The sequence below is a fragment of the Brienomyrus brachyistius genome, chromosome 15 (assembly GCF_023856365.1).
Source record: "Brienomyrus brachyistius isolate T26 chromosome 15, BBRACH_0.4, whole genome shotgun sequence".
Classification (NCBI taxonomy): Eukaryota; Metazoa; Chordata; class Actinopteri; order Osteoglossiformes; family Mormyridae; genus Brienomyrus; species Brienomyrus brachyistius.
This window is the reverse complement of record NC_064547.1, coordinates 10199990-10226745: the sequence shown is the minus strand read 5'-3', so window position 1 is coordinate 10226745 and position 26756 is coordinate 10199990. Positions and strand designations below refer to the sequence as shown.

At 44.7% G+C, this 26756-nt stretch overlaps 1 protein-coding gene across 1 annotated transcript; it reads left to right on the top strand.

Moving 5' to 3' along the window:
• The first annotated feature begins 10132 nt into the window (after nucleotides 1-10132).
• Nucleotides 10133-26117, top strand: ttc39a (tetratricopeptide repeat domain 39A). Its single transcript, XM_048976312.1, has 18 exons — nucleotides 10133-10372; nucleotides 13072-13176; nucleotides 14828-14959; nucleotides 16006-16058; nucleotides 16238-16305; nucleotides 16441-16505; nucleotides 16595-16694; nucleotides 17704-17769; nucleotides 17881-17989; nucleotides 19793-19860; nucleotides 19950-20009; nucleotides 20110-20271; nucleotides 20903-20994; nucleotides 21080-21200; nucleotides 21317-21428; nucleotides 21549-21663; nucleotides 23273-23389; nucleotides 23760-26117. The coding sequence occupies exons 1-18, from the start codon at nucleotides 10335-10337 to the stop codon at nucleotides 23857-23859; spliced, it is 1683 nt and encodes a 560-aa protein (XP_048832269.1). The 5' UTR covers nucleotides 10133-10334; the 3' UTR covers nucleotides 23860-26117.
• The last annotated feature ends 639 nt before the right edge of the window (nucleotides 26118-26756 follow it).

Here is a 26756-nt window from a genome sequence, read left to right as displayed (position 1 = left end):
TGGCAGAATAGCCACATGTCCACAGGCTTTTGAACAAGACCTGAAAACCCTGGGGGCCTCAAGGTAGCAGTGTCTTCACTGTGACCCCCAAGCTTGTTCTTGCCTTTATAGAGAGTAAGATGGGGCAAATGATTAATCCCATGGGGCCTCAGCAGAATTACAAACCAGTACAAGGAAAATAGTTGTTAATTTTACATACTACCTTCTGCTGGCCTTATGAGAATATTCAGATTATCATTTTTCCCCATAATTGCAATTTTAACATTAAATTTATGATTTTTCCATGAACCTGTGGCCGTTTTATATGGTAATTATTGATGAAAACTTTTTTTGAAAAGTGAAACAATATTAAAATTGCTTTATTGCGTAAAAAAACTGTTTTTGTTTAGTAAAATAATGTTTTTTTCGATTTTTATACTGCCGTCTTGTGGCAAATTTAAGTACTGCAGTTTGAAAATAATTAAATGATTTCTTGCCGAAATTGCAATACCTACTTTTGACCACGAGATGGCAGCAAGAAAATAGAAAAATAATTTTCCCACGGTCTACTAGCAGCTTTGTGTGGTAATTTTTTGTATTAAAAATACATTGCACCAAGTCAAATTATTTTAATGAAGAATTAACATCAAAAAGCTGATAGTAGACCGTGGGAAAATAATTTTTAACTTTTCTTGCTGCCATCTCGTGGCCAAAAGTAGGTATTGCAATTTGGTTTTTTCCACTCTTTATATTGCCGTCTTGTGGCAAACTTTTAATAATTTTCCCACGGTCTACTAGTAGCTTAGTGTAGTAATTGTTTGTATTAAAAATACATTGGACCAAGTCAAATTATTTTAATGAAGAATTAACATCAAAAAGCTGCTAGTAGACCGTGGGAAAATAATTTTTAACTTTTCTTGCTGCCATCTCGTGGCGAAAAGTAGGTATTGCAATTTCGGGAATAAATCATTTGTTTTCAAACTGCAGTACCTATTTTTGGCCACGAGATGGCAGCAAGAAAAGTTAAAAATTATTTTCCCACGGTTTACTAGCAGCTTTTTGATGTTAATTCTTCATTAAAATAATTTGACTTGGTCCAATGTATTTTTAATACAAACAATTACCACACAAAGCTGCTAATAGACCGTGGGAAAATATTTTTTCTATTTTCTTGCTGCCATCTCGTGGCCAAAAGTAGGTATTGCAATTTCGGCAAGAAATCATTTGTTTTCAAACTGCAGTACCTACTTTTGGCCACGAGATGGCAGCAAGAAAAGTTAAAAATTATTTTCCCACGGTCTACTAGCAGCTTTTTGATGTTAATTCTTCATTAAAATAATTTGACTTGGTGCAATGTATTTTTAATACAAAAAATTACCACACAAAGCTGCTAGTAGACCGTGGGAAAATTATTTTTCTATTTTCTTGCTGCCATCTCGTGGCCAAAAGTAGGTATTGCAATTTCGGCAAGAAATCATTTGTTTTCAAACTGCAGTTCCTACTTTTGGCCACGAGATGGCAGCAAGAAAAGTTAAAAATTATTTTCCCACGGTCTACTAGCAGCTTTTTGATGTTAATTCTTCATTAAAATAATTTGACTTGGTGCAATGTATTTTTAATACAAAAAATTACCACACAAAGCTCCTAGTAGACCGTGGGAAAATTATTTTTCTATTTTCTTGCTGCCATCTCGTGGCCAAAAGTAGGTATTGCAATTTCGGCAAGAAATCATTTGTTTTCAAACTGCAGTACCTACTTTTGGCCACGAGATGGCAGCAAGAAAAGTTAAAAATTATTTTCCCACGGTCTACTAGCAGCTTTTTGATGTTAATTCTTCATTAAAATAATTTGACTTGGTGCAATGTATTTTTAATACAAAAAAATACCACACAAAGCTGCTAGTAGACCGTGGGAAAATTATTTTTCTATTTTCTTGCTGCCATCTCGTGGCCAAAAGTAGGTATTGCAATTTCGGCGAAAAATCATTAAATTATTTTCAAACTGCAGTACTTAAATTTACCACAAGACGGCAGTATAAAAATCGAAAAAACATTATTTTACTAAACAAAAACAGTTTTTTTACGCAATAAAGCAATTTTAATATTGTTTCACTTTCCAAAAAAAGTTTTCATCAATAATTACCATATAAAGCGGCCACAGGACCATGGGAAAATCATAAATTTAATGTTAAAATTGCAATTATGGGGAAAAATGATAATCTGAATATTCTCATAATGCCATCAGAAGGTAGTATCTAAAATTAACAACTATTTTCCTTGTACTGGTTTTTAATTCTGCTGAGGCCCCATGGAATTAATAATTTGCCCCATCTTACTCTCCATAAAGGCAAGAACAAGCTTGGGGGTCACAGTGAAGAGACTGCTACCTTGAGGCCCCCAGGGTTTTCAGGTCTTGTTCAAAAGCCTGTGGACATGTGGCTATTCTGCCAATTCTGAGCACGAACCGTCGACCTTCTGATCACAGCCACAGAGTCTTAGTCTGCTGAGCTACACACTCATTATATGTATTTCACTCTTCTGACCCTTAGTTGTTGTAGTGTTTCCATCATATGTAAGAGGGCCTGCCCATCAGAGTAATGTACATCCTGTGACATGTATTGACTATCAAGACAAACTGAAACACGGTGTATTAGGCTGTCAATGAGTACTGGACTAGGGCGAAAATCTGTCTGATAATCTACCTATTAACTAGAAGAGTACAAACTGGAGACGGATCCCCTAATACAGAGGGATTAACGTCTGTGCCACATCCAGAACAATTCAGTGTAGGAGTCTGGTGGTTCTACTGGATACTGACAAGTACCCAGCCCCTTTGTTCCCTCTGATAATCATCAGTCCTTCTCTGAATGCCTTCACCGCTCTATTCCTGAATAGGTACACATTTAAATATGCTAGCAAGATCAAGGTATTGGGATAACCGTTAGGTTCGCTGTTCAGAGAGTTGCAGTGAAAACCATCATACACAGCAGCCCTTTCTGGATAAGATTACCTCCCTCTGATCTAACGGGTCAAAATCAAAGCAAGGTGCATTGCAATGTCTGACACCCAGCACACTACAGCATATAAAGTACAGGTATCCATCGACTTCTGCATTTGGAACCAGGACCACTTGTTGCATGTCAATTTTGGCGTATCTCAAGTTATATGAGAGGCAAGACATTAAGGACAGTATACACAGTACTGAAATAATAATGTACATATTAAACCACAGCACTTAATAAACAGATACTGCACTTACATCCATCCATCCATTTTCCAAACCGCTTATCCTATTGGGTCGCGGGGGGTCCGGAGCCTATCCCGGAATCAATGGGCACGAGGCAGGGAACAACCCAGGATGGGGGGCCAGCCCATCGCAGGGCACACTCACACACCATTCACTCACACATGCACACCTACGGGCAATTCAGCAACTCCAATTAGCCTCAGCATGTTTTTGGACCGTGGGGGGAAACCGGAGTACCCGGAGGAAACCCCACGACGACACGGGGAGAACATGCAAACTCCGCACACATGTGACCCAGGCGGAGACCAGAGGTGTGAGGCAACAGTGCTAACCACTGCACCACCATGCCGCCCCCACTGCACTTACATTTCACGAAAAAAATAAAGCACAGATTGCACTAAGAAATCAAAAGATGCATGTGCTAGCAAACAGTGGGAGCTGAGGAAGAAGCAGTGATAAAATACTTTATTGTACAGTACAGTAAGTTTCTTTTTATTGAATGAAATAGCATACAGGGGGCGGCATGGTGGTGCAGTGGTTAGCACTGTTGCCTCACACCTCTGGGACCCGGGTTCGAGTCTCCGCCTGGGTTACATGTGTGTGGAGTTTGCATGTTCTCCCCGTGTCGTCGTGGGGTTTCCTCCGGTTTCCCCCCACAGTCCAAAAACATACTGAGATGACAGATGCCACGAGATGGCAGCAAGAAAATAGAAAAATTATTTTCTCACGGTCTACTAGCAGCTTTGTGTGGTAATTGTTTATATTAAAAATACATTGGGCCAAGTGAATAGGCTCCGGACCCCCCGCGACCCAGTAGGATAAGCGGTTTGGAAAATGGATGGATGGATGGATGGGCCAAGTGAAACTATTTTAATGAGGAATTAACATCTAAAACGGGCAAAAAAAACACAACCTGCTAGTAGACCGTGGGGAAAATATTCTGTCCCGTAAAATCTAAAGTATTGTGCTCTGGTGAATGAATGATGAGGAATACAATTGAAATGCACTGATATTCACCCCTCCTTACACAGGTGATGGCCCTGTACAGCATACTGGCACCTCTGCCCTGTCCCTCACTCCCACAAATGGCAGACACTGGGCCAGGCTACGTCCCCCCACTCCAGGGCCTGTTCCCTGCTCCAGGCTGGTGTCTCTGTCAGTGGCAGAATGTGACGCCCAACGTCTACACGTCTATCGTGAATGAGGAGTATGTGGCTGACCAACACAATTAGCTTACCTTTTGTTACAAAACCAGTCAAATATTACTGCCCCATTTTATCTTTGCACAGGCACGTTAATGAGACACTTCTGATATGGTCAGGACCGTCTGCTCACCCTGGCACCCATGCTGTAAACCAAGCCCCCACTGTGGCTCTGCCGCCTCCTATCAGGTACGACACGTGTAAGGAATCCACTTCCAGAGTCTCCACAGTTTCAGCAAAACGGTGGTTTATTGAACAGTAAAAAATAATATAATGTGATACAGTGTAGACATACAGCGGGTATTGAAAGGCAGCTCAAATACAAAGTAAGGGCAGTTCTTCACCCCCCTTTATATCCCAAAAGACCCTCCCCAACAAGGTGCTGTGTGTGGGTGTTGTGAGTGAATTTACATATAAAGGGTGACCCCCCTGGACTGTGAGGAGCCTGAGGTAGGGATGGGGCAGGACAGGGTGGAGACGTTTATGATCATTGTAATTCAGTTATCTTCCTTATCACCCTAGTGGTGCCGACTGGAACCCCCATTCTATCCCTGACTTTCCCCATGATCATAAATTGCTAACACTGCCTATATTCAAATGATCAACCTAGAACACTGGGACACCTTTACTACTTTTCCTACTTTTACACGCTAATAAAACATTACCAGTTTTTCTGCAGGTCCTACTGACAGACACATGGTATACAGCCCACTCTACATATGCTATACAATAAGTTACCCACAGACAGGTTATGCGTGCTCTTTAAATATCCACCCGAATACTTATTTGTAGCGCAGATGTTTGCAGACACCAGCATGAGGTAAATGTCTCTGTACCTCTTTGACAGGGTCAGTACAGGATGCTCTCGCCATATTGCCCTGAGTGTGAAAGACACAGATGGTGATCAGATCTGCTGTCGCTTTGTGGACACAGCACCCACATTCCTGCAGCTCAGTCAGGTGAGCAGGGGGAGCTCTGTGAAGCTCAGGGCACTGTGGTGTCAGGATCTTCATGGTGTCTTCCTTTTCATGTCTAATCTTGCCCTCTTATACTCTTCTTCCCCCAAGGTTTCACTTCTCCAATACCTTAAAGCTCACTTTGTTCCTCTTCTTTTGGCAGGACTGTCTGCTGTCTTATAGTGGAGGGGGGATCAGGGCCAGTATGAAGTGAAGATTACAGTGGAAGATTTCCCCAAAACTGGCCTTGAAGGCATCTATGACAATACTACAGCACTGAGCGCCACTCCCCTGCACCTGTCCATCACAGGTATCACGTCCCTCCATTTGGGATTCAAGGGATCAAAGTTTTTATTATGGAGTGTACAGTGTATGGTGAAAATCTTACTTGTGCACAGCACAAACAGAAACCCATTAATGACAACAACAGCGCAGTAAGACAGTAAGACACTAGACAGTGAGTACCATCTAGCTGCCTGTGCTGAGCTGCAGCATTGTGCTGCTAAAGATATCTTACACAATAACCATGGAAAGAACCTGTTTTTTAAAAATACTAAATATCATAGGTCACTGGTATTTTCCCTTCTTTAAACCAGGTGCATAAGAATGATAGTGTTGGGGCCTGTATTTCTCGTATTAGGTATCTAAGGCAGATATGGTAAGGATGGTGGTTCATATGATTGTATACAAAATGTGTGCCATGGTGAATATCTTAGATCAGGGGTTCCCAAACTATGGGTCAGAACCAAAAATGGGTTGCAGTCCTGGTCATGGTCGGTCGCTGACTGACCACAAAAAGTCTCATTTACAGTTTTTCTGAATCGCTAAAACACATTTCCTAAAATCTCATCTCTTTGTCTCAAAACACTAAACACAAGCTCTAAAATTCAAGCTACACTCACAAAACCTTCGACTTGTCTCTGGGACCCGGGTTCGAGTCTCCGCCTGGGTCACGTGTGTGGAGTTTGCATGTTCTCCCCATGTCGTCGTGGGGTTTCCTCCGGGTACTCCGGTTTCCCCCCACAGTCCAAAAACATGCTGAGGCTAATTGGAGTTACTAATTTGCCCATAGGAGTGCACTACATTGCACAAAGAGGATGAAATGATAAAGTAGCACTGGATAGATAGATTGGGAATTTTTTGTCACAGTACCAAACTCAAAAAGACTCAAAAAGAGGAACATAAAAGAAACATAGCATAATAAGTATTTACTGTAACCCTTTGGAGGCTGAAGCCTCTCACCCACTTTCAAAGTAGTCTGACATGCCTTAACATTTTACAGTTTTTCTGAATTGCTAAAACATTTCCTAAAATCTCCTCTCCTTTAATCAATCCACTAAGCACAAACCCTAAAATTCTAGCTAAACTCACAAAGAAATGAAAACACTACCACTCAAAATAGTTGTTGGCATGCAAAGTAGAAACTGTAAGTCTATAATAAAAAAAAAAGTATGGTCGTCTACCAAAAATATTTGTATACTGTACAGTTGTTGCATATTAGTTATCAGTCATGTTTGCCGTATTCAGTACTCCAGAATAGTTACTATAAAGAACAAAGCCAAAAAATAAACAAATGAGAGGCATATTACAGTAAAATGTTGTGCAACTGCTAATCCAGATTCACGGAAAGAAAGAATCCTCTTTGTGACCCATTCGTACCTTGATGTCGAAATTCAGCTCCTATTCACCTGGTGAAATCAGGTATTGTAACTCCACTGCACAAAATGAAAATCTAAGCAAGAATAATTTTCTTATATTTAGACAAAATCCCAAAGATGGCTTAAAACTAGTAAAATGGTCAGTCTATAAGCAATAATAACATGGTGCATTTATATTTTTATCATCTGTAAATCGAGTGCAGCTTTCAGAAAAACTGTAAAATATTTCACTTATCTAAACGACATTTATCTCAAAGTGCTACAAATGCTTTTATTCAGCACAAACTCAGCACCAATAATCTGAAATCATTTTGAATGTGATTATTCTATTACTTTGTTAAAATCTACTTTAAACACACACTTTTCAAAAACCTATTTTCAGTGGTGCTGACAAATTGTAAAAAATCACATTATAAACATTTCTAGCCAAGACTTTTGAGCTCTGAAGCTTATAGACATAGGGGCTGGCTACACAAAGGTGAATGAGACATTCGAAGAATTGTGTGAGGTTTGATTACTAAAGTGTAACAACTTTGAAGTGACTTTGGAGTCACCAGACCTTTGCATACTGTCAATGGCCCATCAGTCTGGAATGTCTGTCACTGCAATCAATGACTAAATTCTTCAAAATTTATTCTTCAATTAATTTATCAGAGGCCATTTTGCACATAAGTACACACTGACCCTAAAACTGCTCGTAAAACAGTCAAAACTGAAATATATAATTTTACTAAATTACTATCAAGACCCTTTCTAACATAGATTGTAAAAAACACATAAAATAAACAAATTATGTTAATTGAGACAAGATCGAACAATGAATGCTGTATGCCAAGATATTTCTCCAGAGCAATGCCAAGGATGGATTATGTATGTGAAGAGACAGAGTAGAATCTATGGTACTGTCTTAGCAATTGAAAAAAAAAAACTGTAAGAAAACACACAATACTAGCCTTTTCACAGTTTATAACATGCAACAGATTAAACGTTGAAGTATAAAATGTGCAATCACATTATATTACAGGAATAATACAATACAATAAATGAATATTAGAACAACAAATTAGTTAGCTATTAGTTGCTGAGCTATTAATTAAGTTCTCCTCAAATGAGCTTGATGGGCTGAATGGCCTCCTCTCGTTTATAAATTTCTTATGTTCTTATGTTTTTATATAAATTGTCACTCCTGATCTGGATGACAAGCTTCAAAACAGTTGTGGGTTATGCTGAAAAGCCAGGTCTGCACCTGGAACCCAACTAGTTTAAATGAACTAGAAATTCTGCAAAGAAGAGTGGTCAAATATTCAGCCAGAATTATGCCAGAGGCTTGTTAATGGCTACCAAAAGATTCTGGTTGATACCCGTTGTATGTAAACTCGTGACCACAACTAAAATGTGTTTTTGTAAAGAAAGCGCCATCTCATGGTAACACCCTGCAAGTGAATAAATGGGTGGGTTTAAATGAGAATTTAGGCACACCCCCAGAAGGAGGGGGTCAGTCCCTTTGGCTGGCTTTTGGCAGGCAACCGGCAGGCAGCCGGCTGGGAGGGGAAAATTCAAGCGGCTATATCTGTAAGTAGTTCTAAGACAAGTAAAGCTTCCTGACTCATGCTAGTTGGTTTATTACCTTTAATTGCATTAAACTATTGACTGACACAGTAACCTCGCCCTCCATTGTCACATTGCTACAAATTGGACCCATTCATTGTTGGGTGGGACCTCAAGCTCGTGCATTAGTTCAGAGTGAGCTGACATCCATCCAGGGTGTACCCCAGCCTTGTACCGATGCTGCCTGGGACAGACTACAGGCACCAGTGTGACCCTGACCAGGCCTGCATGTGTTCTTAGATTCAGAAAAGGGGTCTTAATGAGAAATCAGTTCAATAAAGCACAAACCAGCCCTTAAGGAGCACATTTTATAATACTTTTTTGTGGCCCTTACCTAACCTGTTGACAAAAAAAACCCAGGTCCAGTCTGTCACCCTAGCACAAGGATTATGTGCGATTACAATGTGTCTGCGTTTTAAGCATATTAAGATTTTGCCTCAATCCCTGCAAGTAGCAAGCGGACACACAGACCTATGGCAGCCCGACAGACATTTCCACTGCACAAGCCTGGTATAGTCGCTGACCGTGAATTACCACCACGGTTAGGTCTAATGGTTTACACACAGAAACAGTCGATGGAGCCTTTGGCGCCAGACCTTTCATTTTACACATTTAAAAAGATTAACAATCTGATTAAGCCTAATTTGCGAGATTAATGCAAAAGTCGATCAGAAACGTGTAATTTTCTAATGCTTCGTTTACGCAGATGGGTGTTAAATGTCTTATAAAAATATAATTATTGTATTGATTTTGAATGGGGTTTAATCGTTAAGTAAATAAACATAAAAGGAACTTAAACATTTTTTACAACCTGTTAAATCAATCCAACCACATTAATCGCTTGTATTTGGGAGCCTTTCGTTTTGTGTCTGTTGATCGATAATTTAATTTTTTGAATAAAGTGTGTAATTTAATAATATGCTTAGAAACCGAATCATCCTGACGTATAGTTTGTGTTCATTTTCCCTTTTGCTCAGTAGGTCCGCAAAAGGATGATTTTGATATCAGCATTACACTGCAGGGACGATCATCCACGTACCTTTTAAGCAAAACAGCATCTCTGGGAGGAAAATGGCATGATATAAGCATCATTTGTGTGCATTAAATTACATCACCACTTACTTTAAAACCTTGATGATGTACAGGAATGAAATACAAGCGAATACTTCCCCTCACTCATGTCCGCAGAGCTCTAACTATAATTCATTCAACTTAACAAACGCAGCGCCTGTTATTCATTTATAAGTTCATAGACATCATTCATCTGCTTCCGTTGATACGTTGCCGGCCCGGTGTTTTATATTTATTTATGTCGCTGCTTGGCTGGGCTCCCTGGGTCAGTGCCAGCGCTGCCGGTGCATTGCCCGATCGTTAAGAGGACTGCAGTGTGCAGCGTGATCGTGATGATGAGATCCGTTGGGGGGCGTCACTGAGCAGGAGGGTGAAGGGCGGTGTGTGTGTCCGCAAGTGCCTGTGCGTGTGTCTCAACGAAGAGGCTGGGAGCGAAAGGCACACAGAGGAGGTTAGTCTAGAAAGTGTATGATAGTCATCCCTTTCTGATTAAGGCTGCGTTTTTCTCGTGTTCCCCCACCCCCTCCCCGCCTACCGCCGCTGCACGATCTCAAGGGCCGAAGCCACCTTGTGAATTTCCAGCACTTTTCCTCATCTCTGGAGCAAACTGCCAGATGAAAATGTCAGGGGAAGCCGGAGCTCTGCCGAACGGGTAAGACTAGCAGGGGCGCCTGTGTGCGGGACCCGCTCCGGCGTTTTTGCCGTTGCTTGTCCCTCAATACACGACATCGGGGCTGATTCTGCATCGCTGCACTTTTCACATGCGTTGTTAGCCAGCTGTTTTATCGCAGTGCTTTTTTTTGGCAGCGATCGTGGGTGATGCAGCCAAATATTTTTGTAATCTGTTGCATAACACCATTTAATAAACTAATTGGCTGAAATCTGCGTCTTGTACTCGGCTGTCTGTGATGGGCATCTTTCTTCATCAGTTAAAGTCCGATTACTGCACCCATATAATACTCCTTGTGGTTTTATATGATCAGTAAAGCTTCTTTGCTGAATTCCAGAAAGATCTGTTTTTCCTAGTTTTCGTTTTACATGAAGGTATATGAAAGAGATTGCACAACTCTTTCGACTGAGACACTATTGTGAATATATAAATGTGTTCGTTGTTCTATTAGATATGCTGCTCTATCTCTAGACAAGAGTACAACAAAATACAGGCCCAAAAACTATTTAAAGTAGTCCTCTAGTTTTTCACCAGGTATTTTCTGCAATAATGTCTATTTTCTGTCATACAGGCTGTTAGCATTTGCAGCTAAGAAATCCATCAATCCTGTCCCACCTTCTTACAACATAACGCATCGGAGGATAGTATCTATTACTGAGTACAGTACATTCATAATAAAGTCTGGGTCACTGTGACTCGTCTCGTTTGAGGATGAGAGAGCACACTTATGTAAATAGACAGCAGATTAGCAGAGGGGACTCTAACATTTCCCCCGGCCATTGTGGATTAGCTGGTGAACATGGACAAACCTTCTGAGCCTCATAAGTTTGCTTCGACAACATCTGAAGCTTCCCGAAGACATCAGGCAACACCGAATGCCGTGCGGATGAGAAGCATGCTGTCAAGGAGATCAATATGTCCTCAGACATTTAAAGTTGCAGCGAATCATTACGGCCTCGATATGTTCTGTACTTTGTTTACACCGAGAGTTCTGGTTCGATTGTTCATATTTGGAATCTTGGATGACTGGATAGCTATGGTTAGATGGGCTTAAGAAAAACAGCAGTGTATCACAGTGCGGGTTTCCTCGGTGAGGAGCAGGCCTTGGAGCGGACCTGTGTCAGGGCAGGGCATATGATCTCGCTGGTCATCTGGCCCTTCAGCCCCGAGGGAGCGTCTACTGAATAGGACCAAGCCGAAAATGCAGCTCTGTGTGTAGATGTAGAAGGAAATGTAGAGTCATGCTTTCGTCATTATATACTGCCTTGCAATCGGGGCCTGGAGAACGACACGGGATGCTTGGTCAGGATGATCTAAAATTGGATCAGTTTTGAAAATAAAGACAATGATTTATTTTGCCGGTTATGCTCAGTGCCGTCTGGTAGCCAATGAATTTCTTGGAAAGCGGCATGTTGTGTTTGTAACGACACGTGTCCCCACTGTGTTTTATAAGATGGGATCGTTATATGCGCATGCGCAGCTGTCCCACCGTGGAGGTCGACTCTGCTCTCTGCCGTCTTACTTGATTCATGTCTTGGCTGATGTTAGTTTTACAAATATCTTGTAGTCCAAATGGTGACTAGGTGATGAAGAATAATCAGATACATGCAATGCAAATAGCTACTTCACTGTTTGTGAATATTGGCGATATCATTGTGCGTTTTTCTAATGTATTTTATGAAAAGTATGTTCTGTCAAGGTGGTATGGTGGTGCAGTAGTTAGCACTGTCTCCTCACGCCTCTGGGACCCGGGTTCGAGTCTCCGTCTGGGTCACGTGTGTGTGGAGTTTGCATGTTCTCCCCATGTCGTCGTGGGGTTTCCTCCGGGTACTCCGGTTTCCCCCCACAGTCCAAAAACATGCTGAGGCTAATTGGAGTTGCTAAATTGCCTGTAGGAGTGCGTGTGTGAGTGAATGGTGTGTGAGTGTGCCCTGCGATGGGCTGGCCCCCCATCCTAGGTTGTTAGTGGTGCGTGAGGCAGGAAGCTGATGATCTAACAGACGCCTGACATCATGGTTGCCTGGCCTTCTCTGGACAGGACTCTGTCAGGGTCTTGTTTGAGGTACAGTTGCTCTGTCGTGTTTGTACAGGTGCGCCTGCCCGGCTGATGCCTCATCATATTTATGAGCTTTTACTGAGGTTTTTGGGAACAGAGATGGGCTATTTCAGGGATCCCGAGATCATCTCTTACAAACAGTAACATTCAATGGGCTGTAGAAAAGAGTAACTGCTTTTAGCATTTCTAAAAGCATCCTGATGTTGGCTGAATTTAGTGTATGGGAAGAGATGCACACTCTACATGTGTCTGTATTTTGACATATAGATGTTGCTGTGGAGGCTCGATTGGTCTTCTCTGGGTTGACTGAGACATGGGACACTGGGATCCCAGGTGTTCTCCCACAGGCAATTCTTGTGAGGGTCTGTATGTGGATGTGCTGATGTGGATGCAGCTGTGGGTCCTGCCAATGGCCGCAAAGTAGGAGTGGTTATTGTCCATCTCCCCTCCGTGCTCCTGCTGTAAGGGCTACTGAACACACAGTGACTGTAAACCCTTGATAATAAGGTAGGAATCCAGTTGGTCAGTGCAGACAGCAAGCCGTTTATGTTTATGAAGAAAAAGGCAGTGTAAGGGGTTTGGGTGTGTCGTCACGGTGACTGACCTCTGACTCTGCCCCCATCAGGCCCCTCAGGTCAGAGCTGTCTGCCGCCTTGGATGATTGCATGGTAGCTCTGGATCTTTTCCTGCGGAACGACTTCGAGGGGGCGCTGTCTCGCCTGCGGAGCCGGTAAGGTGCCTATGGGGGAGTGTGCCCTCCCCACATCACTATGGGTGTTTTTTAATATGCCTACTTGAGCATTCTTGTGTTCTTACATACCTGTTTCACATCATCTTCCATTCTTGGAGTAAAGTCCCAATACCCAAGAACAGACGTACGAAGGACGGTAAAAATCCCCGGATGTCGTTCTTGTACCACCCCAAATATAAATAATGCGTCGGTTGCTTCCTTGGTAATGAGAAAAATCCCATGATTCACTGTGTTCTAAGTTTGTTCTTGGGAGGCAGGATCTTCCTTCCGTTCAGTTCCCCCTGCACTTCTTTTCCCTCTGCTGCCTCAGCTATTCACCTCTTCCCCCTCGATGAAGAACACCTACAGTTTCTCACCTAAATGACTGTCTGGGTCCGTTTTCCGGTGTCCAGAGAGAGCAGAATCTGCTTTCCCGGCCTGTATTGCCTAGTGAATGAAATTAGAGCAATATTCACATGGGCGGGGGGGGGGGGGGGGGGGGGGGTGGTCATCTCCCCAAAGCTGTCATCAGCTCCTCCAGCTCTGGGCTTTCCATCGGGTCCTCCCGCGGTATTTAATAATGCATGGCTGTGCTTAGCAGCTGTGCCTCGCAATGTGAAACCCCGATCACCGCAGGACACCCAGTACCGCCACTATATTCCGCCTGGCGTCGGAGGAAAGGAAAGCTGCAACGTGTCCCCTATTACCCCTCTCACTGATTGACCTCCTCCTTGCCGCGTTACGGGGTCATGCAGGTGCTCGCGTGGCGACTCAGCAGGAGAGGGACTCCTTTTCCTGCTCTTCCGTCGTCGACATGGTAATGGTCACCTGATGTAGCTCCTCACGCCACAAACTGGCCATTGCACTGCCATTGTGCTGGGACACAGAGCCCACCCTAATGGTTATGAATGGCTCCTCCTGCTTTTTGCTCAGAGGGGAATCTTGTAGAGACCTTTATTAGATTTGGTGGATTGCCTGGTCTGGACCTCAGGGCCGTCACACCTCCCAGTCTCCCAGACAGACAACAATCAACACAGGCATCCCCACTATTTCTGCCTGGAATATCCTGCTCTGTCACACGAGGGACTGAATGGTTCTTTCTTCCCCCCCCTCCTCGGCCAGCCGGCAGCGTGTTTAAGAAAACCCTCAAAAAGAATCTTTTAAAATTCACAACTAGTGATTGCAGATTCAGACAACAAATTTGGCAACAAGAAATAAGTTGGACCACAAAAAATATCTCCAAGTTATGCTGTGCATATATATTTAATACAGTAGTCCTGTGCTTCATGAAGTAGAATGTTCCAGAACCTGTGGAACTCCCTCTTACCCTTGACCAGCTCTACCTCTGAATCTCTGCTGCGTCTCTATTTGCAGAAACACCTCTACCTACCTCTAGTAATGAGTTTTCCACCAGACACTGTTCTTATGCATCGTTGATATTACCCACCATTCCTGTCATGAGACCCAGAAGTCCCTGGCTGTGGGTTTGGCTGTGAGGGTGGGCCACACATACCGGACACTGTCTCAGCAGAAAGTGCACTAATTGAAGCAATCACTGTTTTGATGTTTCCAGAATAGTCACTCAGGTTTGCATTGGAACATCTGACTTGTGACAAAGTGATGCTAAAACGCTGCTTTTTGTTTTGCTTAGAATGAAAGACAGCATGTACCACGCCCTCACGTACGCTACTATCCTCGAGATGCAGGCATTGATGACCTTTGACCCCGCAGACATAATGGCAGCTGGAAACACCATGAAAGATGCACAGGCGGTGTGCCAGCGGTATGTTTGTGCCTAGAGCATGTTTTGTTAGATGTAGGCTGAGCCTGCTCTCCAGGGCAACAGATGTCTCCATGCTACCTGTGTGGGAGTAAATCCCAGAAGGCAGTGAGCAGTGAAGGCAGGATGTGAAGGGGTGGGTCATGTGAGAGAGGTCACGTGGGAGGAATCATGTGGCAGGGGTCATGTGGGAGGGGTCACGTGCAACTAATCATGTGGGAGGGGTCATGTGGCAGAGAGGAGTGCTTCTTTAAATTAATTTCCTTTACAGCTCTTCTCCCAGCATCAGCATTGACTCCATTTGTTTTCATCAAATATGTCTGATTTCCTGTGGAAAGAAACACTTTCACAGCTGAAAAGTGACCTCAGTAAATTAGCCCCCATCGCAGTGATGCCTGAATGAACTGAGGTATACCGAAATTCAGATTTGGTGTAGTTTACTTCAGGTGTCACGTTGGTGTTTTATTTTATTTTTACTTTGTGCTTACAGAGCACTTTATGATATCACTGTTAGAAAGAGGCTGGCATTTGCTACACAGCGAGATGTTCCTAGATCAGCATATTCCCATAAAAAGCTTTACTACACCCCCAGCAGAGGTAGCCACACTCACGTTTCATGCAGTATGACTAGGTTGCTTTTCTGAAGAAGGATAAAAACAGTCCTTCCATATGCAGTGGAACATTCTATTTTAACCAGAGATGGATTGCTCAGGTCCAGAAAGTAAAAATCCGGACCAAGATTTTATTTCAACCAACTAGTTGAGTCACACTGTGACTGAAACTGTGACTCTTTATACTCACCTGGCTGAAACAAAATCCTGGTCTGGATTCTTACTTTCTGGACCTGAACTGTTTGGTACAAATGGGCAGATTCTCTTTGTTTTTTTGTAGAACCATGTTGGAGACATTTTTTTTTTTTGTTGTAAATATTAAAGTTTTGATTTTTAGTCAGAATCAGAACAGGCTAATAAAAACGGAGTCTTGCATGCTCGCATTTGTAAATTCGCTGCTCGGCTGCTCTCAGTGTCGCACTTCTGTGCGCCTTCCAGATATCGCAGGAAGTCCTCCTTCAACAGCATGGCCAGTAGAAACTTCACAGAAGGTCAGTGCTCCTGGGACGTCCCGGAGGGTCGCCACTTCACTACGCTTTTCTGTAGTTTCGCACTTGGTCAGTTATAATTTGAGAACGTTCATGTTGTTTGTGGGTCTGTTATGCAGATTCCAGCTGATGTAGTAATTTCAGAGTCACTGGAGATAATTTTGGTGTGATTTTCACCTCAGAGGAACTCCACGCCGAATTGTGCTATGCAGAGTGTCTCCTGCAGAGGGCAGCACTGACTTTCCTTCAGGTATAACATCTCTGGCAGCCACTCTACCATTCTGGCACCCAATGCCTCCTCCCATGCAGCGCATTTTATCCAGTATAGATAAATCCATCCTGTTTGTTCACACCGTATGGCAGTTCTCACTCTCCTTTTTTACAGGACGAAAACATGATTAGTTTCATTAAAGGAGGAATTAAAGTGCGGAACAGCTACCAGACATACAAGTAAGCATTTGTGCTGCCATTATGAATGAACAGGGAAGCTTGTGTCTCCCATCCCCGGAGATTTAACAGGTCCCTCTTGTGTTTTTCAGGGAGCTGCATACGGTTCTCTTGTCGTCCAGCTACATTCAAGGAGAAAATCATAATCATTTTGAAGGAGGAGTTAACCTTGGAATAGGGGCTTTCAATCTAGTGAGAATGCCGTCCGCTACGTTGTCTTCATAAAGAATATTACTACGCAAATAGTCAACATGTGATCCACCTAACTGATGCTGATGGGCTGGTAAAGGACCCATTCAGTACCATGAATGATCCACACTTTCTGCGTGGCACACTGTAATAGGTGGGGCTAGCCTAAGTGTTTAAATGACACACAAGACATCCACAGGATACCAGGACACACCATGACAATGCGAAGGGGACACTCAGCCCTAGACAGAAAGGGCCTTGATGCAATATATTTCCAGGAATATATACAAGAACACTAAATAATAAACCAAAGAACTCTCAAAGGTGAAGTAAACAAAGTTGAAAGTTGTGTGGAATTCTGTAATATTCTTACCAAAAAGGTTTGTCTACAATATGCTGCTGCTGATGATGATGATGATGATGATGATGATGAAGACTGTGACAGTCCAAGTGTAACTGAGGAGCCCAGCCACACAATACAAGCAACCTGTGTGCTAACAATAGAAATACAAGATCAAACAAGAATCACTAAGTGGACCCACCTGTCTTGCAAGAATCTCTCTCCCAAAAACTTCCCTCCCTGCCTCCACCCACATTTTTGAGGGTGTGTTAAACCCCTGGTACCACCCTCTGTCGCCTGAGGTGTGTGTGTAGCTCACTACGTACAAAGACACAATGTCAAATTCTTTATCATTCCCTTTGTATCCTCTTTATCCGTTTCTGTATTAAGTAAGTTACAATGAAACAAAGTAATATGCAACGGGGTGGCCTTCCACCAAGGGACCCCTTGAGGGAGCCACTGTCATCTTGTGCTGGATAAGCACTTATGGAAAATGCATGGTTGGATGCACATTAATAGTCATTTATGTACATTTGAATGACTATTAATATATATATATATAGTTATGTATATTTAAAATGAGATGATTCAGAAGTTTATCCAGTCTTGCTCAGATTATGGCAAAACCCCTAGCAACCTCTACCGAAGCCTCTATCTTCTCTCTCTCCTCAGATGTTGTCCATGCTGCCAACAAGGATCCTCAGGCTGCTGGAGTTCGTTGGCTTCTCCGGCAATAAGGTGAGCTCTCCGCGGCGTCCTGGGAGGCAGGCTGGGGCTCCGGGTCAGCTGTGTGTGTGTGTGTGATTCCGCGGAGAGAAGCTGATCCCTTTCTCTGCTGTGTGTCTCCAGGAGTTCGGGCTGCAGCAGCTGCAGGACGGCTCCTCCACTCACACGTTACGGGCATTTCTGTGTAACATGCTGCTGATCTGCTACCACACCTTCATGAGCTTCATCCTGGGTGAGGAGCACCGTCTGACACCTCCCACCGCGTGACTCTCCCCTAAGTAGCCCAGAGTTACCACACTCTTCCACTTCTGCTGGATTTATCTGTTTTATGGGAGAAAGTTTCAAGGTTTTTATTGTCACTTGTTCTGAGGAACGCAGAGGAGGGGGACAGGTGCATTGGGGGACAACTGTCAGACGGTCGGGCGAACAGGGAGCGGGGAATCAGGGTCGGGGGGACGGAGATCCAGAAGGGGGTTTATTTGGCAGAACAAGTAGACGAGGTCACTGACGGAACTGGGGATACATACTCTGACGTGGACTTAAATACACAGGACTTAATGGAAAGAACAAGAAACAGCTGGTAAAAATCGGTATTTCACACGAGGTTAACAAGGGGGGCGTGGCACACAGGAGGATCGGACAATCAGGGGTGACAGGACCCCCCCCCCAAAGGCATACACACCAGGCATGCCTAAGGGGTACGAAGGGACCACACCGGGGACACGAGACCTGAAGAACAAAGGCAAAACCATTAACGAGCAACCGGGAACAGAACAGACACACAGAACAGACACAAACCAGGACAACAACTGACAAAGTACAGGAAAAGCAGACAGGCACAGGGGCACCAAGAACGGAGACACGGGGGGAACATCAATGGGAGGAATGAAGGGACCAGGAGTGAACAGATGAGAAATAAACAGGGGACAAGGAGCAGACACAGGGAGCACAGGACTAGGAGGCAGGAAGGCATAGGACAGGGGGAAACAAGGAGCCCGAGGGAACCCCAGCGGGCAAGAGGAGGCAGCCGTAGGGGCTGTAGGCGACCGTGAGGCCAGAGCCGGAAGGACCCTCGGCGAACGCAAGGCAGGAGCAGGAGGGGATCTCGTAGGGCAAGGAGGCAGACAAAGGGGGCACCAGGGGAGGCAAGGAGGAAGATGAAGGGGACCTCGGCGAAGCCGTGATGGTACAGCCATAGCCGGCAAAGGTGCAGTCAAGCAACGAGTCAGAGTGGAGGGAATCCCCAGGCGACTGACAAGGCGTCGGAGGGGGACTTGCAGGCAACCGGCGAGCAGGAGCTGGAGGGCTCACAGGCGCCCCTCGAGCCACAGCCCAAGAGACCGAGGGCGAACCAGGGGGCAGGGCGGGTGGGACATGACTCCGGTGCAGATGTCCTCTCCCTTTCTGGGATACCAAAGTGTGGGGACCCGGCCAGGGTACTCCCCTGGAGGGGTCCAAAAGTACAGTCAGGGAGATCCCCGAGGGGTCCCACTCGAGCTCCTCCTCTGCCTCCATCAAGGCAGGAGGAGCGATGGTCTGGTAATCAGGGATCTCCTCGGGGACAGGGACTGGGGCCAGGAGAGCAGGGTGTATGGGAGCAGGGTCAGGACCTGGAGGGTCAGGATGAAGGGAAAAATAAACAATAGTGCAACAATAGGAATAGTGGACTACGCCTCTGAGTCTGTGAACAGAATGTCGCTGGTTTGAGGCCCGGCCTCGGCAGAATGGTCACATGTCCGTGGGCTCTTGAGCAAGGCCCTTAACCCCCAGTTCCAGGGGCACTGCACACTGGTTGACCCCCACGCTATGGAGAGAAAGATGAAGCAAATAGCATATCCCCGTGGGGATTAATAGAATATCACTATCATATTGTAATTATATATTTATATATTTGGCAGAGTGATCAAAGACATTGACAAACGACATCAATAGAAGCCAAAAATCAGTAAATGCAGTAAGATTTGTGCAGAATCTCTCCTGGAATAATATGCGGATATTTTGCTGTTTAATCTGTACAAACTCTCTGTACATGCAGGAACAGGGGAAGGAGATGTGGAGGATGCAGAGAAGCTGCTACAGCCCTACCTCAAACGGTACCCCAAAGTAAGAGGAGACGTCTGTGCCACGTTCGGTGCATTACAGCCTTAGGGGGCGCGCCTGGGCTTCTCACTGTTCTCCTGCTCCCTCCCCAGGGATCCATCTTCCTATTTTTCGCTGGCCGGATTGAAGAGATCAAAGGCAACCTGGACGCGGTGAGTGGCGGCTGGCAGCGGCCCGTGTGTGTGCCGGTCCGCGTGTCCATCTGACCACATGCCCCCATGCCACCCCTGCCCCCCTGCCCCCCTGCCCCAGGCCGTCAACCGCTTCCAGGAGTGCTGCGAGGCCCAGCACCAGTGGAAGCAGTTCCACCACATGTGTTACTGGGAGCTGATGTGGTGCTTCACCTACAAGCGGCACTGGAAGATGGCCTACTTCTACGCCGACCTGCTCAGCAAGGAGAACGCCTGGTCTAAGGTTAGAGGCCTGTGTGTCTGTAGAGTATTAGTCTGAATTTATGTCCACCTTTCATATGCTTTTGCTGGTCAGGGTGACGGGGGCCTGGAGCTGATCCCAGGCAGCACAGGGCACGAGGTTAGGGTCCACCCTGTATAGGATGCCTGTCATCACAGGATAGACACACACTATGAGTGCTTTAGAGACACCAATTAGTTTAACTGCAGGAGGAGTCCCACACAACACATGGAACATACCAACATACCAACTCACAGGGCAAAGGCAGGACACAGACCACCAACACTGGGACTGTGAGGTGACAGTGTGACCCAGTGAGCCACCATGCTGTTCATTAATATGAATTTGCACTTCAAACAATACGAAACACTCGAAACTGCCAGGTTTCAAACACAGGCCCAGTCCTTGTGTATTTTACAGATACTGACTAACTCTTTCTATTTAATAACTTCTTTTATGTCATTAGGAAAAAAGACACTGATGACAGCTAGATACATGATTTGACATGGATTGAATTGTTTCATGTTACAGAGAAGAACCTTTAGAGTTAGAAGTTATGCAGCGATCTGGCCCATTGTACATACTGTCAGGGTGATGTTGGTGGGTGTGTGTCACATTTTTTTCTGTCCCTCAGGCAACATATGTGTATATGAAAGGTGCCTACCTTAGCATGCTGAGCAGGGAGGAGCGTCTGCCCTTCAGGGAGAGCGAAATGGCCCTCTTCAGGTAAAACGGCTCGCAGAAGCGTTTCGCCGTGCCCTGAGTGTGGCCCCGTCTCCTGTTGCGTGCAGACCTTCCTCCCTTGTTTCAGACAGGTGCCCAGGCTGAAGCAGAAAATAGCAGGGAAGTCCCTGCCCACGGAGAAATTTGCCATCCGAAAGGCGCGCCGGTACCTTGCCGAGAGCCCCCTGCCCCTTCCCGCTCCACCCCTGGTCAGTGCATCACCTGCGTGATTCGTGTACAAAGCTGAAATGTGATAGTTACACAGGTCTCTTTCCATGCCGCTCCCGACCCCTGCTTTGAGACACGACTCGCCTGTGTGCCGTAGGAGATGATGTACATCTGGAACGGATATACGGTCATCAGGAAGCACAAAGACCTGACGGAAGGCATGCTGAAGACCCTGGAAGATGAGCAAAGGAAGCTAGAGGAATACCCAAGTAATGTAACAAACTGGCCTGTGAGGGATGAGCATTTGTGGGGGTTTTGGCAGGAGAGAGGTGGGATAGACAGAGAAGCGTTTGCCGGGGAGCTGATCACACTACCCATTTCGTTAACAGAAACTGAGACGTCTGTGGATGACCAGTGTCTGGTGAGTCTCCTGAAAGGTCTGTGCCTCAAGCATCTGGGCCGTCCTGAGGAGGCTGAGCACTACTTCACCCTGGTCCTCTGCAAGTAAGTGCCCTCGCTGCTCCCCCACCCCCCGGCCACCTGCCACTGGCTCGCTCGGATAGCGCCGGCCTCGCATGAGCCATCTGGGCATGACACGGGTGCTCAGTGGGGCACGGTGACTCGGCCGCACAGGTTACATGACACCTTGGCCATTGCCAGCAGCTGCCATAATTAGTCCCTACAAGGAAGAGGGTGGAAACGTCCGTGCAAATGAGCTGGTGGGAGCCGGAGCTGTTCTTCGTGACACGTCTGCGTAGATCCTGCACCTCATGCCGGTCTTCTGCTTGGGAATCTCTACATTTAAAGCAGCCTGGTTCCTGACTGATTTCGTCCAGCTATTGCTAGTTTCATGCTCAGCCGCGGCGAATCGTTTCCGCTCAAAACCCAGGGAAGCTGTTGACGCCGCATGCCGTGATTGGTCAAAGCGGCGGCGTCATCATGCCTAGAGAACCGTCTCATTGGTGTCAGATGCCGTGGTGCTTTTTTAAGTCTCGTGGGGCTTTACTATAGTATCAGAAGATACCTGACTTAGGCTGCCGGCGTGTAGCGTGCAGCAGTACCTGTGAATGTAAATGGGGTCATTTGCTAATGATGTTAGCTGGGCGATACTGTGCTAATGAAGTTGATATGGTGGAGAGAGTCATGTGACTAGGGCTGGGGTGGGAATGGGGCAGGCTGAATAAAAGCTTCTGGGAGAACCAGGGAGGGGGGAGGTAAACAGATACAGAAAAACCTAATTGGACATTGGGTCATGGAAAGGCTACGACTAAGGTGTGGATTGAGCCTCAGGGTCTGGGCGTATTTACTGGGGTAAAGAGAATAGAAAACATAATCTGCTGTAATGATTAGGAACAAGAACGGGGTGATGTGGCTGAGTGGGCTCCGGTTCGGGACGTACACTCATCCCTCCCATATATTATGCACACTAATCGACAGCTGCCATTAATGGAGAATATCGACATGCCTGATCCTGCGATTTAATTGGTTAATGTGACCGATCACTGTGTACTTAAGCGAGCGAAGAAACGAATGCAAGTTCTCAGTCTGTGAGAAGACGCCTGTTTAGAGGATCGTGTTCAACACTTGAGCTGTACTCATTTCAGGTGGGGGATCAATGACTTTCTCAGCAGGCAACATTTCTGTCAGTCTCCCATGGCCATTTATCCAGAAGAGGGTCACAGACCTGTGGCACCAGGACTCAGTCAGCCAGAGCATGGTGCCAGCCCATCTCAGGGCACACAAACACTCTATGAGTGTATACAAAGTACACAATGAACAGCCCAGGGCAGGTCTCGAACCCAGAACCCTGGAAGCTCTGCTACTAACAAGCAAGCTGCCATGCTGCCCCAGAGAATGCATTTTATTTTAATCATAGTGACCAGGAATACCCGATTTAGCGTGTAACGTAAACCACAGCCTAGGAGCTCTCCAGCACCTGTGTTTGGAGTTTGGTGTCCTTCTGGTTAAATATACACGATAATCGACAGGATGGCTTTCACCTGCGTCTGTTTTCACAACCCCTGACGCCTTCCATCTGCTGCGCTCCACATGCTTCCAATAAAGGCCTGGCGCAAGTCGGCCAGCCTCATATTGCCGCCTTCTCGATTGTCAGTGAGGTGCAGATCAAGCTGGATCACTACCTGGTACCCAACGCTCTGCTGGAACATGGGCTGCTGTGCCTGGAACAGGGAAGGAGGGATGAAGCCATCGCTCTCCTGGAAGCGGCCAGGTGAGTGTGAAGCCGAGGTCTGTGCTCCCCCCCCCCAGACGAACAAACAGGTGACTGTGAATTCCCCTCCTCACTGGTTCTCAGCCTTGCTTGTTTGCCACTCCCACTCGCACATTGGTGCTTATGTCATCATTTTATGAATTTCGATCATACTGTTCGACCATTAAGCATATCACCACTGGCTGACATTACAGCTTATGAAGTGTGGCTAAACTTGTGATTTGATATTAATCATGTTATAATGGTGCCTCAACTTTAAAAAAAACTCCTTGATATTGATACCTGAAAGAATTTGAAATCTCGTTAACTTGTCTCAGTGGCATACATTGTTAGCAATTCAACCGTAATATTTAAAAATGTTTGTTTACAGGCAGAATTATAAGAACTACTCCATGGAGTCCCGGACACACTTCCGAATCCAGGCAGCTTTGCACAAGGCCAGGGCTACACAAGGGAATGGGATTCACTAGGAGACGTCCGGTCCGTTGCCAGTGTTGTGAAAGTTGGCCTGAAGCCTTGCGTCCAGGGTCCTGAAGAGTAGGGGCGTCCCTCAAGATGGCAGAGAGCTGAACTGCGCCAATCTCCCAGCAAGCAGAGCTGAGGAACAGGCCTCAGCATGGGCTGTCACCCTCACAGCGCCGCACAAACAGCCACACTGACACACACACACGCACACACACAGATTCATACTTACACAGAGAGAAACGCAAGTCACAACCTAGGGTCTGTGCTCAGGCTGACACACATATATGCACAGATAGAATGATGGTGAAATGGCCTGTGACAGTATTGTGATTGTTGTTATTATTATTATTGTTATGATTATTATTATTATTGTCACATCTGGAAGAGACATTAATATACAGCTCTGGGAAAAAAATTGAGATCACAGCAAAATTTTCACTTTCACTCATTTCTCAATTTATGTAAAATATACATATTTTTGCAAACTCCAACCTGGCTTTTCCCTGCTTCTCATTGATGAAGGGCTTCTCCTTGCTTTATAGCAGTGGCTCTCACCTTTATTGCACCGCAACCCAACGTTTACCATGCCAACTCAGTTGCGACCCTATGTCAAGCATAGGTTTAAATTAACGCTGTGGTCAAGCACACACTGCAGTTTACGCCAATTAATGTCTATAGCACAAATCTAATTGGATGTGCCAGTGAATTTTAAATTAAGCATCTGTGGTTTGGCTTCTTGGATTGGTTGGGTGTTCACTAGTTTTGCACTAAGCAGTTGCAGACCCAAGACTCGTTTTTATAGGTTAATTCTAGGATTGGGGCTGGGAAATCTGATCGTGGATCAGCATAAGAGCTTACTGGTTTTAAAGTGCTTACATTTCCAACTCAGGCTTGTGACACTTTCAGAACTTTCAGAACAGACTCAAATTTGGGTCGTGACCCATGGGTTGAGAATTGCTGCTTTATGGGTCTTCAGTCCTGCTTCTAGAAGCCTGATACGAACAGTCCTAGCAGTGCACTTCACACCACTTAATGTTTCCCATTCTTTTTGACGGGCATTTGAGGTCATCCTCCAATTTGTGGGGCACTGCTGGATAAGTTGACGCTCATCTGTGGTATTTGAAAGTTGCTTCTGCCCTCTACTTAGTTGGTTTCTGGTCGTTCCCAGTGTCTCCTGCTTCACCTTGTTCTTGTGTACTGTGGTCTTAGAAACTTTGATCCTGGAAGCCACCTGCTGTGCAGTGTAGCCTTCTGCCAGCAGAACCAGGATTAAACCGGGATTTAAAATAGCAGATTCTTAAAAAATGTAGAGTGGTCTCATTTTTTCCCAGAGCTGTAAATGGTGCATTAAAACACATTTCACAGTCATACTGATCAAAGTAAGCATTTCTGTTGAAGTCCATTTTGTTAAGTTCTCGATTGTCTTCACATTTTGGACCATATTGGTAATGTGTAGATATTATTATTATGAGCTGTTGTGCTGATGTAGTGGAATTTGTCACATAATAATTTTCTTAACATTGAGATGGTGCACATGTGCTTTATAGTGACGCGCCAGTCATTGCGGCCGGTGAAATGAAGAGAACAGGGAGTAACTGTGAGAAAGGAAATGTCTGTCAGCCTTAATCGCCCGTAACATTACTTTGCTAAATGTACGAAACCGAAATCAGTGTTTGTGGTCTGCTATGTGTGACTGAACTGAAAGAAAATTGGAGTCGACCCAGGAAATACTTCGCAAATTTAAAGCTGTCCTTTTCCGTCTCTGGTTCTGTTTATGGAATTTTGCTTTTGTTTAGATATGATCAAACTAAGTTTTCATTTCGTAAATAAAGAAGAACAAACGATTGAATTAATACGATAAAGTTTTTTCCATTGTTTATTTCTTGCATCCTTAAGATGGTTACAGAGGGGAAAAATGTTTTTTGTTTAATTTACACTTCGTTCCCTTACTGCTGCCTACTTCACAACAGCCCATGATTGATTTATAAAACGATTTATTGAATTGCGTTATCACCAAAAAGCCGCATCTCAGTTGTCGCAGTTATGTAATCGGGAGTATTTGAGGCACATTTTAATTTGATAGAAACGCTGTGACAGCCTCGTGCTCAAAAAAAAAACGCCGTGGCGTGTTCAGTGAATGCATTCCCACTACACAGCAAGTCTCTTTTGGCTACCAGAGAGGGAAATTATATACGCTAGAATTCGTCCTTTTCTGTCCTTCCTGTAAATTACATAGTTAAATAAAATTTTCCATACTACTCAACTGCTTTCTGGTATTTTCTCTTTCTTTATAACCCATAATATTGTCATGTCTTTAGATTGTTATTTTTTTACTGATACGTTTAAGATTCTCTTCAGGTGATACCACAAGAGGGCGCCGTCATAATGTACTGTCAATGTGCTGTTACGGTTTATCGGCCAGTGACGTTTTAGATGACGCCATCAAATCACATAATTCAGATTTTAAGTGTGGAAAACTACTCTGGATGAAGCATAGTATAAGATATCACGAATATAGGCCTATATCCAGAGTAAAACCAACAGTAACAGTGTACTACGTTTATAATATAATTTCTTTTAGATTTCTGAATTTGTAAGAGCGTCTGAGCTGAAAGGTTATTTATAAAGTATACTGTAATATCAGAATCGGGCATTAGGCCTACAAGTAGAAACTTTATCAAACACAGGAATAAATCTCGATAATGTTTACACCACTGCACCGCTCTATTGATTTTACATAGAAATATTAGCCGTATTGTGGCTGTACCATTAAATTTCCTTGCGATCTACTCATGAGTAGCGCAGATTATTGGGGAATCCTGTCTGACCCTTACCAACTGAATTTAAACACTTCGGCACTTCGATGTCCAAACATTGATTTAGAATCAGCTGATAAGACTAA

What these genes read in the sequence shown, in the direction of transcription:
- ttc39a (XM_048976312.1), top strand. Translation starts at nt 10,335, where the DNA reads ATGAAAATGTCAGGGGAAGCCGGAGCTCTGCCGAACGG. An exon ending in CAGCACTGACTTTCCTTCAG is followed by an intron (nt 16,306 to 16,440) that starts GTATAACATCTC and finishes CCTTTTTTACAG; the next exon opens with GACGAAAACATGATTAGTTT. An exon ending in GAATAGGGGCTTTCAATCTA is followed by an intron (nt 16,695 to 17,703) that starts GTGAGAATGCCG and finishes CTCTCTCCTCAG; the next exon opens with ATGTTGTCCATGCTGCCAAC.